Source organism: Macrosteles quadrilineatus, unplaced genomic scaffold, assembly GCF_028750875.1.
Source record: "Macrosteles quadrilineatus isolate MER2022 unplaced genomic scaffold, UCM_ALF_1.0 Scaffold_6__1_contigs__length_79288215, whole genome shotgun sequence".
Classification (NCBI taxonomy): Eukaryota; Metazoa; Arthropoda; class Insecta; order Hemiptera; family Cicadellidae; genus Macrosteles; species Macrosteles quadrilineatus.
The window spans coordinates 1183215-1198389 of NW_026542599.1; the positions used below are offsets into that span (position 1 = coordinate 1183215).

The following is a 15175-nucleotide window of genomic DNA, read 5'->3' on the forward strand; positions in this document are numbered from 1 at the left end:
AGGGTGTTTTGATTCGTTGGAAGCCGCCATAACGCATCACTTACTAACCGTGGGTTTGCTTGGCACATTTTGACTGGGACGGTGGCGTCGTCCCGTAATCCAGCAACTAGGATGTCACAAATTGTGGATATTTATTGCATGCACTTTGGATGCGATACTCCCCGGTGTGGATTAACAACCGCACTAGTGAGTACTACGACTATCCGCAGTACTGTTCTGATAATTAGACCAAATCGTTAATTACAAAGAAAGAATGTGGTTCGGATTCCACTATAAACTGTAGGTCCCTTGGTTGTCATTGGCTGTTGGTCCTATTAATTAACAGTCCTGTCTAAGGAACATGTCGGTCTTGGTCACTAACAAGACTACAAGATTGCACCACTGGGTTTACACTTATATTTGGGTTAAAATATGCACATAGCGGTGTCCCCATCTTTAATAATTGATTGATAACCATACGACACTATAATAACACAAAGTAGAAGTACTTTAAACTTAAACTATATAAATGAGATGATGGTGGTTATGATGGGTATTTTTGCATATAGCTCCATTGTTCGCAGCAACGAGGTGGCTTGCCGCTTAATGGCATCATTGGTAAACAGAATGGCGCCATTTACAAACTCTTTAGTTGGCGTTAACGCTTCGCTGTGTGTTTGAAAAAATTTTTAACTGTTGAATCTCCCCCTCAAACAAGATAAAATCATTGGTATGTTTTTTGATCAGAAGAAACAAATCCGTCGCCAGATGCCTGAAGGTTTTGGCCCTAATGCGATGAGTGAGGGTAAATGGCCGCAAAAATGTTCTTTTTGGATTGAATCAAGTTTTTGATGGGTGTAGACTTTCTCACAAAAGACCACAACAAGGGAAAGGAGTTTTCACGACAATTTTTACTCTCAAAAACCCATTTCTGCACTTTACCCTAGGGCCATGACCTTCAGTCATCTGGGGATGAATGTCGGCATCAGATAAGTTTCTTGTTGTCAAAAGCGTATCACCGACCTTACCTCTCATACGGCAGGAAATATTAAAAACATATTCTAGACGCACAGCAAAGTGTGCAACAGAGCTTCAAATGGCACAGTTCTGTTCACAAATGATGCTATTAAGTGGCAAGAAGCCTCGTTGCAGCGTACACCTTAACTAAGAAGCGATACACACAAACAGTCCTCGTAACTTGAAGACTTTATAATAACCAGCCATGTTTGTCCTAGCACTCAGACCAAACATATTACGGAAGCTCAGGATTCGTGAGGAAAAGAGAATCTGGATTTTATGTCATGAATTTGGATCGACGAATCAACGAGATTGACAACGTCATGTCAGAAATGACGGAGGCTCAAGACATCGCTGCTATGTGCGAAGAAATATTTTGCGGGATACCAGTGATTTCCTGGAAATTCATGTTGAACAAGTAAGTTCCGTAAACTCTCTACACTTGACAAAGTACCCTAGGGGGCAAAATATTGTGTGTTCTGTGCCTCTTTTGTTTTTTATTTCCTATCTGTATTCCTTCAAAGGTTAGCTAACTGCTATCCTCCTTAATCTACAATTGAAAATCCTGGCCTAGCCTTTCTGTGAACAAAACCATGTTGAAAAATTTAGGTCTTAACATAACATGCTACCTGGTCAATTATAAAGTAAGATTTTGTATTAGTAGAAATTTAACTATGTAAAAAAATCTTGTTATTAGTTAGTTTGAAATTTTTTATTGAAAATATGAATACCTTTATTTAGAAATGGGGTTTTGAAAATAAAACTGATTAGAATAATTATTTTACGTTGTGGAAATTGAATATTTATTTTTCAATAAAACACCTGTTATGTTTGATTAACAATAATTACAATTTAAATTAAATAACACAATAATAGTCAATGGGCAAAAAAAAATTATCTTAAGCCCCCCATACACGGGCGAGCATGTTGGCGAACATGCTCGGCGTTGTCAACAGACGGACGAGCAGGTTCCCGAACATGCTTGTTGTTTCCAAGAGACGGACGAGCATGTTCGCGAATATGTTCGACGAGCCGAGTGCCGAGCCCAACATGCTCGCCGCGACAGATCCCACACACGGGCGAGCATGTTCGTCGCCAACACCGTCACGAGCATGCTCGCCCATGTACGGCTTTAAATCAGAAATATTCCTGTGTTTTCTTCTTTACTAAATAATCTGGGAGTATTATACTTTTTTTTTACTTTCTTGTTCCAACTAACAACTAGATTTGAGGCTAAAAAGGGGACGAAGAAAGGAAAATTGTCCACTAGTTTTCCTATAAACTTATTATGTATCGGTTTTGTAGGGAATCGAAAAATGTGAGATGGCTAAAGGCAGGACCACCGGCAATTTACGAGAAGACAGGTTTAGAATTTGCAGGCTACGAAACCATCAGTAAAGTCGATGCTCCTCACTTAGTCAGAAGAGTACACTTCAATGTATCAGGTAAGTTCGAAATATTGAGTCATTCGCTGAACGTTCTTTCACTTATCAGTAGCCTATTTTAGACTCAGAATTCAAGGTGTGGGATAACTTGTGGGATTTTTTGCTGACCAATATTTCATTCAGTTTTTTAGCCAGTAGGCCTTTAGTATTGATAGCCTTTTATTCTTGATCTTACCATTTAATCTGTAAAGTTTTTCTGGATGTAACATTTTGGAATATTGCATCTTTTCCTATACTCCGTTCACAAAATTTAGGCAGTTTGAGGAAAAGCGATTCCATCCCCTCCACCTCACCCTACCTTTGAAACAACAGCCGACAACTAATCAACCAATACCTTAAGCTAAAAAAAGTTGTGGGGAACTCAGGAAAACGTCCCCTTAAACCACCTGAATTTTGTGAACTTGATCGTTAGTTTCGACATTTTATTCTCGTATTAAAGGATTAATTTTGTGATTTGTGCTTGTAATTAGATCGTTGATTGATTTAGGTTTAACTGGTTTTTAAATAACAAGAAAAATATTGTAAAGAAAAACAAGTCCCTACAAGACCAATCTAAATTGTTCTCCATTTATTGACATTTATCATTTTTTCCAATATCTCCCCTTCACTTGTATCATGTTCGTTTAAGTTTCATTATTTAAACAGCAATCAATTTCTTAAATTCAATTTTCTTCAGTGTATATTTCCGAACTATCTTTTACGTTTGTTCAGACAAGAATTCCTTCACTAACTTCCCTCCGTATTGTTTGTCATGAAACAGAAAAAAAATTATGTAGTTAAATGATTTTCTTAATATAGTAATAAACTAATCTAAAATGTCTTTGTTATTTAAAAAGAAAATAAGAATTGATTGATAATATAGTTAAGTAAAATAAATTAGTGTGATAAATTAGAATGATTTTCAATTTACATTTTGATTCTTTTTGTCATTAATTTCAGTTAGTGAAAATACACTTGTGGTGTATTTGTTGTCAAATAAATCATCTACAACATCTTTTTCTTCCTTTGTTATCTATTACTAAAGTAAAACTATTAAAAGACTTATTAATCCAAAATTTGATGGTAATTTTGTTAGTTTTTACATTTCCATCACAGTATTGCTGCAAAACATTAAAATTATTGGCTTTAGATTTTTGTACATTCTCTATGTCATGCTGTTTATTTTTCATCAAGATGCACCAGCTGTTAATAAAATTGCTGTTTGACAAGAGCACACTCTAAAGAGTGTTTTTTTTTAATCAACTGAAATTTTGCACAATTCAGTATATATTTGAAGAGTAAACATTGGATCTTATTTTTGTAGTAGCATTTTAGACGTTTTGTAGAAATATTAATTTGCAAGTAATTTCCTCAATCAGTTAAAAATATTACAAAATTAGTTTGCCAACAATGGTAAAAATCTCTGACTCATAAACAAATGAATTTATTTACAATCTGAAAATTAAGTTCTTAGATCTCACAATTGAACACTAACCCTCATCAATACATATACATGTTTTTAGATTTATCTGTTATCCATGTATGCTTATCGCAAAAACTCCATTCTCTGCAACTCTCAAGCTTCCTTTATGAAAGCAAGAGGGTAATAATATCTCTACTTAATGCTATATTATTATATAGGGTAACTATATTAATATTATGTACTATGGATTTTAACACCAGCGAAAACAACAAAACGCCTTTTGAACTATTATACTTAATAGTTTTCTCTCTTAAAAGTAAAGCAAGTAATGAATAATAGATTTAATTAATAGAATTAAATTAAAACTACCGAGAGTTAACCCTCCGAGTGTCCCTTGTTTTGGCCTTAATGTCCGCCTATTTTTTGCTCATTTGCAAGGTTTTATTAAAACGGATCTGAGAAGCTTGAAAACAGTGTTAATTATACTGTTCTATATACCATTTTGTTTGGAAAATTATGGGCTTCAATATTATACAAGTACATAAAACATAAGGAACATTTGTTTCAAAAAATTTTTTTAGGTAAAAAAAAATATTTTGAAAAAAAAAAATAAGTTTGTGCTCAATGAAATTGTATAAATTATAGGCCTATAAATATTTGAAAATAGCCACTTTGTTCTAAATTTTATGAGGATTACAAATATATAATAATATAAGGAAGTAGATTTGCAAATAAATAAGTTATGGGCAAAAACCAGATTTCGGTACATAGCATTTAGCTAAGAATGCATAGCCTAACCATAGCTAGGAATCTGTCTGATAATTTACATCAATATATCACTACCTACTTCTTCAGGATCATCAACCAGCCCTTCAAAATCACTTAAATCTTCTTATAATGCACCACGTATATCACTACTTTTGATTTTTAACACTAAAACAATGATAAACGTAATAAAACACATCAGTCATCGGTGCGAGTTTAACCGAGCTGTTTACAAATACGCACGTCAGCTGTCTGCTACAATATTTTCAGAACTAAAATTAAAAGCGCTTAGAGACAGACCTCCGGAGAAAGCTCTGAATCTGCTTAATAAAACGATACCTAACTCGATCCAGTTCAATCCGATTTTGTCAGTCATAGAGCCTTCGCCGTAAACAGTATTTGTGAGTCGCTGCAGCGACACAAAACGCTACACAAAGTGTGTTATGTGTCGCTGCAGCGACAAATAACACTCGGAGGGTTAAGACAAAAATTTGTTTTGCCTCCAAAGAGGACTTTATAAGCTTTCTTTTAATACCAAATTTGTTTCTAAAAAAAAAATTACGCATATTTGAAATTTTCTAAATGGTTTTTTTAAAATGACCCTTTTTCATAACAAAATTTCAAAGTCCTATATCTTTAACAAAATAAATCGTAGATGCATGGGATTTGCACCAAGTGATTTGGAATTCAAATATATATGTAACTCAAGATCGAAAATTCCCGACAAGAGGTCCCTATTCACTTTCCACATCACAATACTATGTGTGTTTTTAGATTTAACTGGTTAGGTCCATGTATTACCAATATCCATGTATAATCCATGTTTATTGCAACTCCTCTCTCAGCAACTCACAACAAGCTTCCATTTATGAAAGCAAAGATTCACCTTAAAAAATTATTCTGATTCCACATAAAATATAATAACTTAGGGAAAATAACTAGATTTTTAAAATCCATCTCTTTGAACTCCATGGATTATCGAATTTAACTTTATAAAGCTAACTTACTACTGTTTTAATGTTTTTCTTATAAAGAACAAACAACCAAAAAACAACAAAGAACCACTGGAGTCTAAACCTTCGCTGTCTCATCGCGATGTTGTCCCCTGGCGCTGCGGAGTGGGGGAAATGATTCTCCCTCCACCTCCCCTCTAGACGGCATCCAAACAAGCCCGCGTTGTTTTACATGCATAAACCTATGCTGCAGTTTTTCAATAAGTTAAAAAATGAATATTTATGAAATTAAACTGTCATAAACTAACCTAACCAACCAAACTTGCAGATTATATAAAAAAATATGTAAAATAAAAATCGAATGAAGGTTTACTAATCGAAAAAATAGTTCTGTTCATAAAATAAAATTATAAATGCCTTAAATTCAATTTTATAATTTATTAACTATAAAATTAAACTGTCATAACCTAACCAAACCAACCAAACTTGCTGATAATGAAAAAATCGAACGAAGGTTTACTAATAGAAAAAAAATAGTTCTAAACTAAAACTATAATAGCTCAAATTGAATTTTATAATGTTTTAATTAACAAATTAAACTGTCATAACCTAACCAAACTTGCTGATCATGCAAAAATCTTAGACAAAATGTTAGTGCTACCGAGAGGATTCGAACCTGGTACCTTTACATTGTCAGCCCGGCACGTAATCCATTAGACCACCGAGGCCGATGGCTACTTACCGTATCGTTGTGGTAATGGTGTTCCCTCAGCCAATAGAATGCTGTGCTTCCCCCACTCCGCAGTGCCAGGGGACAACATCGTGATGAGTTAGCGAAGGTTTAGACTCCAGTCAAAGAACCTTACAAAGAATCTTTACAAAGAACCTTACAAAGAATCTTGCAAACTTCAGCCCGTGCCATCTACCATAAAATGATGAGCTTCCACCAGCATCAACATGTATATCACTCTTTACCTTAAGTAAATTTAGTTGAAATAATGCAGATGGCACAGAATTACAACTATCTCTGAAATTCTAAGACAAAACAAAGAAGAGAGATAGTAATACTACACAAAATGCAGTACAGTAATACATTGGCTGAACTGTAAAACTGATATCATAATGCTTAATGTTTCTTCCTTTCACCTAAAAAAAGAGGTTTGACCATATCATTTATGGTCTCAAATGAAACTCAATGAACTTTTAATTCAATGAACAGAATACAATTCCTACATAATTGTAGGTTTAAAATTAAATATAAGGCCTAACAGCGAACAAACTTTTGTATGAGGTTAAATGTACTGGAGGATTTATGGTATTTTTTTGTTTAACTTTCACCTTAATGCGTTCAATGAGCTACAATTCAGATGTGATTGAGAAACAGTGTTGTCGATAGTTGTACTGCTTACGTTGCATAATTTTGGTTTCGCTTTACCAGATTGATATTAATTATAGCACAATACTTAATACTTACTACACATAGAGATTTTTAAACTACTTTATAAGAAAGCTACTAATATTTATTATGTATTTTAATGATTTTACTCACACTTTTCATCCTTATGTTCTCTTCTGCACCACCATAAATGATATGTAATTTATTGTTTCCATGGTTTTAACTAATTTTAAAATGGTAAAAAAAAAAAACTTGTTGTATTTAGTGACAACAACTGAGTGTAATTTTACTTGTAAAGAATTTTACCTGTTGCAGAATCATTATTGATCAAAGCTGTTGACACCATCTCCAAACTCCATCCATGTTATGCACTTCTTACAACCAAACCAAACACATAACTTCTTTACTCCATTAACCCTTCAGTACACGCTCGGCTATTAAAAAAATGAAATGAAATGAAATGCTTTATTGTCGTTAAAACTAAGTAGGGTGTACCTACAAAGAAAAAGAAATACAAAACAATCAAGATCAACTAAAGTAACTAAAACTAAAACTCTAAACCAAAGTACTCTTCATGTTTATACAGGCAAGCCTGGGTTAGAGTAGTTTTTAAAAAATGTTTAAATTTTGAAACACACAGGTTTTTGATGGATGCAGGCTAGAAATTGTACATTTTAACACCTTGGTTCTAAAACTATTTTGAGTGGCTGTTATACACCTATTAGTTACACCAGTACACACGTGTGGACTAAATCACTCTTTTATATACCTACCTAATAAAGTTCATGTATCATCAAAATTTCAAATAATCCAAATATAGGTAAATAGATATAGACAAGACTGGGACGTTGGTGTCGTCCTGTAATCCAGCTACTAGGAGGTCACGAATTGTGGATATTTATAGAGATGCACTGTGGGTGCGATACTCCCTGGTATGGATTAATGTCCTCACTAGTGAGTACTACGACTATCCGCAGTACTATCCTGATACTACCAATTCGTTAATACTAAGGCAAGAATGTGGTTCGGATTCCACTTTAAACTGCACGTCCCTTAGATGCCATTAGCTGTTTGGGCTATTAATTAACAGCTGTGTCTAAGGAATTTGTCGGCCTAAGTCACTAACAAGACTACAAGATCGCACCAATCATCTTTCACTCATATTTGGGTTAAAATACGAACATAGTGGCGACCCCATCTTAAATAATTTATGAATTTAAAAATAATATTTCAAATTGAATATGTTGTGTTGAAAACCAATCAGTCAATCGCTGGCCTGTTCTTCATCCTCTTGAAACATGACACGCCCAACTTTACACCTCGTAGCTCAGGGCCAACTGACTCTAAGACAGTCAAAACACTGCCATTGTCCTTGGAAAGGTAAAGGGTGAAGGTAGATGGCACGTCTAATCATTCGCTCGTATATTCACTTATTTCGGCGCACTTTGCAAATGCGCTGACTCTGAGTCCGCGGCGCGTGTACTGGGGGGTTAAGTGGTGATGGACTTGAATAATGGTTTACCACTGAGACCACAGAAAGTGATTCTTACTTGGCGGGAGAGGCAATTTTGTTCATTATGTTTGTGAATTAACGTACCATTAAATGTACCAGTACCTAGGAGAGCAGCTGCTTACAGATGTGTAAGAATTGTTAAAGATTACAGGGAGAGTATGTTTAATCCATGGTATTATTTATTGATGTAAATTTAAGTTGAATACTTTTTTGGATCTGTAATCTGTCAAAAAAGTTACCACTGCTTAATACATCGTCATGAAAACATTTGATTTCCTGTTGACAGGGCCAGACCACATGCACCTGATAGTGTGGCCGAAAGTAGGCGTCAAGTTGGTCGGGTGGTCGTTCAATGAGAGTGGGAAAGATCCTCCAACACCAACAGCTACATGGGACACGAGGCCGGCCTACGTGGTCAGTTGTGTGCGAGGGTTGCACACAACACTTTCACCAGTATACTTTGACCTCCAGGTTGGTATAAGTTTACTTACCCTTCTGGCGGAGTTAGAGGTTATTTACTGGGGGTGGCAGGGGTTCTTCATATTTCTGCCACAAACCTGCATGGGAAAAATTAAATAGGTTTATTTGCGTGTTTAAAAAAACGCAAGTTTTGACTATTAAAAAAATCATAAATCCTTTATATTGAAAGTTTTTTTTCTATATTTTGGTAAGATTGTAAATATTTTGATACTATTTTCAAAATGAGAAAACACTAATTTCTTGTACCTAAGAAAGTACGTAAAAAATAGTTCATAGGGATGGGTCGGTTGTCGCTTTTATCATTTTTTTTACAAAAAACTTAAACCAAAAACTGACGTAAATAGTCAGTTCTAATTTAACAATTAATTGTTATGCAAAAATTTTGCCGTGATTTTGTTTTATTGGATAACAGATACTAAAATTACTAATTACAGTAGAACACCATTCATTTGGATCAGTTGGGACCGAACCCCATTCGGATAACACGGATGATTGTATTTTTCAAGAATAGGAAGATTTTAAAATTATAAATTGGCACTATAATAGACTTGCTGCATGATGGACACTATTAAATTACGACTGTAACTTTCCAGAGTGAAGGCGAGGTGCAGGTGCCTCTGGCCGCTTTTGTCGCCATCGGCCAATATCTTCACGACGAAAGACAATTCACCATGGAAATGAAAACATTCCTGTCTAAGTTTCCCTCGTGGAGTCACGTAACGCCGTGGTTCTCGCAGACGGTTCAGAGAGAGTACTAGGCTGAAACTTTGTACTAGACAAGAACGGAGTATAAAACTTCGAGTACCAAAGTACACTCCTTACAAGACTGGGACCTAGTTTCATAGTTGTGTACATAGCTTAAGGGTCTACAACTACTCCACTGTTAGCGTAAGTTGTTTTGTCTGACAAAATATGATGCTATATTAGCAGAACAGTTAGCTTAAAGTTTTTTAATATTTACTATCTCACTTCTGAATCTCAGGGGTCTTGAATGTATCAAGTTTTTTTTACGTTCAGTTTTCGTTTGATTTGAAGCAGATTTAAATTGTTTTAATGGAGCCATTTTGGTGAATAATGCATTACAGTAGTAATATTATGTACGACTATCCAAAAGTCTAAAAGACTATCTAAAAGACACAATTGATTCCATTGCTCGATTTGCAGAGGAACGGGGCGGTACGGAGTTCCGGTACCTCTCTTTTGGAAAGATAAAAATATTGACATAGTTACTAATCATATTAAATAGGTTACAGTTCCGGCACCTCATTTTTTACAAATCAAGCAATGATTGATTCTCATTCAAAAAAAAGCTTATAGGCTGTGGTTGTGTCAAGAGTTATGAGTTGCACGACTGTCATCGAATTCAAATTAAGTAACATTTAGTTATTTTCAACCAAGAAAGGTGACTTTTTTTAAACCTTCCACTTATCAAAACCATCTTTGAGTCTTGCCTCGGTAAATCCTTATCTCTTCAACAGTCCTTTCCCTTTTTCATCACAAACTTTGTTTCCTTTCTATAATCAAAAGAATCTAATTTTTTCAGCCTGTATTCTGATCAATTATTTTTCTTGTTCATTCCATCTACCCGGTCCATAGGTGCTTCCTGGCATGTAATATGTCTTATACATGGCTATTATTGTTATTAACTCATTATTCCATAGTAAGCACTTTACGCTTTTTGGTGCTTTGGTAGAACCCGTATCCTTTCCCTAATAATATTCAAAACTTATAAAAAATAAAAAAAAATAGTCTTAACATGTAAAGCTTTGAAAGACGACAGTCAGTTAAGTCATAACTCCCACAGGGTTAATCTTCTTGAAAAATAACAGACTTGTGAAAATTACATTGCATAACTACCAAATATATGTAATCAATCACAAAAATGTTTTACTGAGTAACTTATCAACCTACAATAAATTATAGGAATTTTTTTTGTTACATTTGATAGACAAATGATCTTTGAATTCAAGGAACAATTATCTTATGTTTTACTATTCTGTTGATATTCACTCGATAAAAATTGATTTGTTATGAAAATACTGTAAGTATTTTAAAAGGCTTGTGAAAAAGGTAACCTAATGTTTTGGGCTTGTATAGTGTAATTATTGTACATAAGTATTGGCCGATGAACTAAATGTTTGGAGTGTATTTAAAACTATAGTCTTTTTATACAATAAATTAAATAGATAATTAATTGTTGTACATGCCCGTTCGCTTTAAGATGAATAGATAGGTGGTTCTATGCTGAAAGATTTTGACCATCGAAATTATTGCAATTTCTCATCTGTTTGGTAATCGAGAATTATGCTCGCTTGGACTGCATATTTTATCGAGGGTTTTAGGAATTTGTGACTCATCCTTTAAGTTGGTATCTTTCTAAACTGCATGAATTAAGTGTTTGTATCCTAATATTAAAACATTCATTTATTATGATGTTTTTTGTATAGATGGCTTTAGGTTAAGGTTTATCTAAAGGATTTTGGAATGGGAAGGTTTAACAGCAGACTTACCTTACTGACTAAAATGGCACAAATAAACACATAAGGCATAGTATGATTCTATATTTAATGCCATATAGAAAGACATGAATTTGTTAATTTTTCGTACTGTACCATCTCACCCCTTTTACAGCTATCTGGACCCCTTTTACACCCCTTAAAGATCTAGACACAACCTATTTTGTTTGGGAAAATTCTCAAAAGATTTGGTTTCGATTTTCAATTGAATGGACCAAAACCAATACTCTATCTATTCATCTTGACATTAATAATTCTCTGTACCATATTCAGTGTATATAAGTACACAATCTTTTTGTTTAAATGTCTTAGATCCAATCAGTAAAAATGTAGATCTGATTTTAGAGTGAAAAATAACTCTTAAACGTTGCATACATTCAAGCTCACAAATAAATGAAAGAATTTAATTATTTAAGTACAAAAGATTACAAGTGAATTTAATCTCGAATAGAGTTAGAATTTAAGAACATTTTTTGTGGCTGATAACGTTTCTGTTGGTAAGAGATTGAGTTCCGCTACTATACCCAAGAAAATTAGAGTTAAGGGTACCGGTACTATGTAAATGGTCAAATCTTTTCTGTATAAGGCCCCTGGACTAACATTTTGTCAGGTTGGCAAGCCGAACTCCATCTTTTGCATATATTCTCCTTTTGTAGATGATAGCATTTGTTAATGTTTATAATATAGATGTTAAAGCCTTCAAAGTTTACTTTAAATGTTTTATTTTATCAATCGTTAATTTTTTTCTGTGACACTGAATTTAAAGTTAATTACAGAGTGAAAAGTACATACACCAAGTAAGTTGAAAAGCACCACAAAAAAGTCACTTTTTACAGGGTGTTTATTGGTTATGGAAGTTTTTATAAAATTCAGTGACTTTAGTCAAAGAGCTTTCAAAGTAACAATTTGTATCCAGATTCTTAAAACATAAACAATAGGTACTGATAATTTGAGTTGCCTCAGAAAAATTAAGCTATATCATATAACTAGCTTAGTTTATGCTATATATTTTATGTAAGCTATCTAGTAAAAAAGGATTTTTTACTCTCATAATTTACCTTGGTAAATCAAGGTCTACGGTGTTAAAGGAATTTTATGTCTCATAAAAAACCCTAATAGCATGAAGAATTTTCACAGCAAAAGGTAGTTTTAAATAGTTGACTACCTACTTTTAAGATTTTACTAAAACAATGTACATTATAAGTCTGAATTAGAATTATTTAATAATTTTAACTATAAAAATGAAAAAATACAGATTATATAGTGACATGAATTAAATTAAATGAATAGCTGAGGGTATCTTTTAAAAATGTTAATTTAAATAACCTACGTTAAGCCACAGCATTGAGACCGATAATGTTTTAAACTTTCACTTGCCTTAAATGATCAAATTGATTGAACAAAATATGTTTTTTTAATTAATTTTGTGGATTCATTGTTTATGTATTTTGTGAATAATGAGGTTTTAACCTAATGTTTGTGTTGTATTTCTTTCAAATAGTATGCACTATATTAAAATATTACCAATTGGTTTATGCAGGTTCTATTCGATTATTGTGATAAGGTATAATATTTCAGCCAAAATGGAAGACACCACCATTCTTAAAAATTGTACCCAAAATTATACTGTGAGCCTTGAAATTATTCTTTTTTTAATAAGTAAATTTTGGTTGATATTGAGTCATATCACATCAAAATAATGTGATGTTATTTTATTTGCAATGCATTAATGCTGTTTAAACATTTAAAAAATTCTTAAAAATAATGTAGCCCTCTATAAAAATCACTAAATAAAACCAACCCATGGTATTTTCCTTGTGTTTTTGGTTGGTTTCCGAGTCATAATAGCTACTTAAATCTAGCTCTATCATAGCCACTTTTTATGTTAAAATAGAAAATGCCTTTAAGTAATTTAATTACGATCCTGTTGGCCTAGCCATATTGTTTATTGTTTGTTGTGGGTATCTTACAAAAAGACAACCCAGTAGTTACACAGTGGGATTTTGTTGAAAATATGAAATAGTTGTATTGTATGTCCGCGGATCAGATTAAGGGTACATAAAACATGTGTATTGTATTTTATTCCATACAATCTAACAAATTTAGATGCTTAAAGCATTAGTCCCAATAATTTGATTTCGTTCAACACTAACTTCCATATAGGCTGATCGAAAAAAGTCTGAGAAGTACATGACAATTTTACGAATATAATATATACCATAGCTAGAAATGATGAATTGGTAATAATAAGTAGGCATATTAATACAATAAGATTAAATTGATATTAATTATTAATTGAAAGAAAGAAGACTAAACTGTTGCATGGTATCAAAAGAAACTCAGTGAATTTTCATTAGATGTGGGTATTTCACCTAATTTAGGACCTGAATCAAAGAAAACTGTACAAAACTATGAAACAAATATTGTGATGAGTTGAAGTCAGAAATAAGTTTAACTGTATAAAATTAACAAGCTGGTGTAATTTGAACCAGTTACACACACACACACGGACACACACAAGCTGCTTTACATTATGCACTCACATCGCATAACAATAGACCTGTGGTATCACAGAGTGTACCTTCTTATCGTTTAAGAAACCCCTGTTATGTATTTAAAATACAGTTTAGTTTGAAAAATGTACATCACGATTCAACAGATTATACATATTCTTTGAGTTTAACAGGATAACTAACTTGCAACACTCGTGACTTAAAGAATTACAACTGCTACTTGCTGTATTCGTAATGGATCTTCTGAAACCACAACTTGAATTTTTTAATGTTTTAACGAATTGAACCGTGGCTCTTAATTTGGAGAACTGAGAAAATGATTTATTTCTTGAAATTAAGTAAACTTAACAGGTTGCTTCACTAAAATTTCCTACGGATTTAGTAAATACAGCAATTTTTATGTTAACTTCACAGGCTGCTTCACTAAAATTTCAAGAAATGAAATACCTGTTTAGGCTACCATGAATGTAAATTACTCTTAAGCAAAGATGCTAAATGTTCTGTTCCTTTTTTTCTACCTTTTTTTAACATACGTTTACTTATTAAAAGTTTAATGTGGATCCGTTGTTTTATTGATCTAGGCTTAAAAGTTTAAACTTTTATGTTTAACCTTTGACTATTGATCGAACCTGATGTTCCATCTCCACGATTGAGTTGTTGCCAGTTTTTAAATCAATAATTTATAAATATGTAGAAAAGCTTTTTAAAATCCACATTTTTTTTAATAATAAACTAAAAAGCAGAAAATAATTTATAAATATGTGGAGAGAATAAATACTTAAGAATAATAAGAAAAACGTGGGCGCATACAATAGCTTATTACGGAAAGTAAATAAAAGAAACGTCTTATAACACTTAAAACATATATTTACGCTTATACTGTTACTCACAAGATCACCACTTAGCCTACCATCTTTTTTGTACATTTACCGTATTGTGAGTAGGCTAACAGTATAAGCGTTAATATATGTTTTAAGTGTTATAAGACGTTTCTTTTGTTTACTTTCTCCGTAAATTTAATAACACGAACAATGCTGATCAAGAAGTTATTTAATAGCTAATTTACAATTAATATCTTCACCTTTAGTATAGATGAGGTTACGATGACAGCTGTGGGCTTCTCATTAGCGTAACAATACGGTTTTCAGCCATCGGCCTCGGTGGTCTAGTGGTTAGCGTGCCGGGCTGATATGCTG

The 15175-nt window shown here is 33.1% G+C and overlaps 1 protein-coding gene across 4 annotated transcripts in view; it reads left to right on the plus strand.

Moving 5' to 3' along the window:
- Positions 1-14532, plus strand: part of LOC128996767 (endoplasmic reticulum metallopeptidase 1-like) — a 31328-nt gene extending 16796 nt beyond the window's left edge. For all 4 annotated transcript variants that reach the window (XM_054422222.1, XM_054422223.1, XM_054422221.1 and 1 more), the window contains 4 exons: positions 1215-1414; positions 2302-2441; positions 8757-8941; positions 9544-14532. In XM_054422222.1, the coding sequence (XP_054278197.1) occupies positions 1215-1414; positions 2302-2441; positions 8757-8941; positions 9544-9708 (690 nt within the window). In that variant the 3' untranslated portion in view covers positions 9709-14532. The remainder of the gene's footprint in view (positions 1-1214; positions 1415-2301; positions 2442-8756; positions 8942-9543) is intronic.
- The last annotated feature ends 643 nt before the right edge of the window (positions 14533-15175 follow it).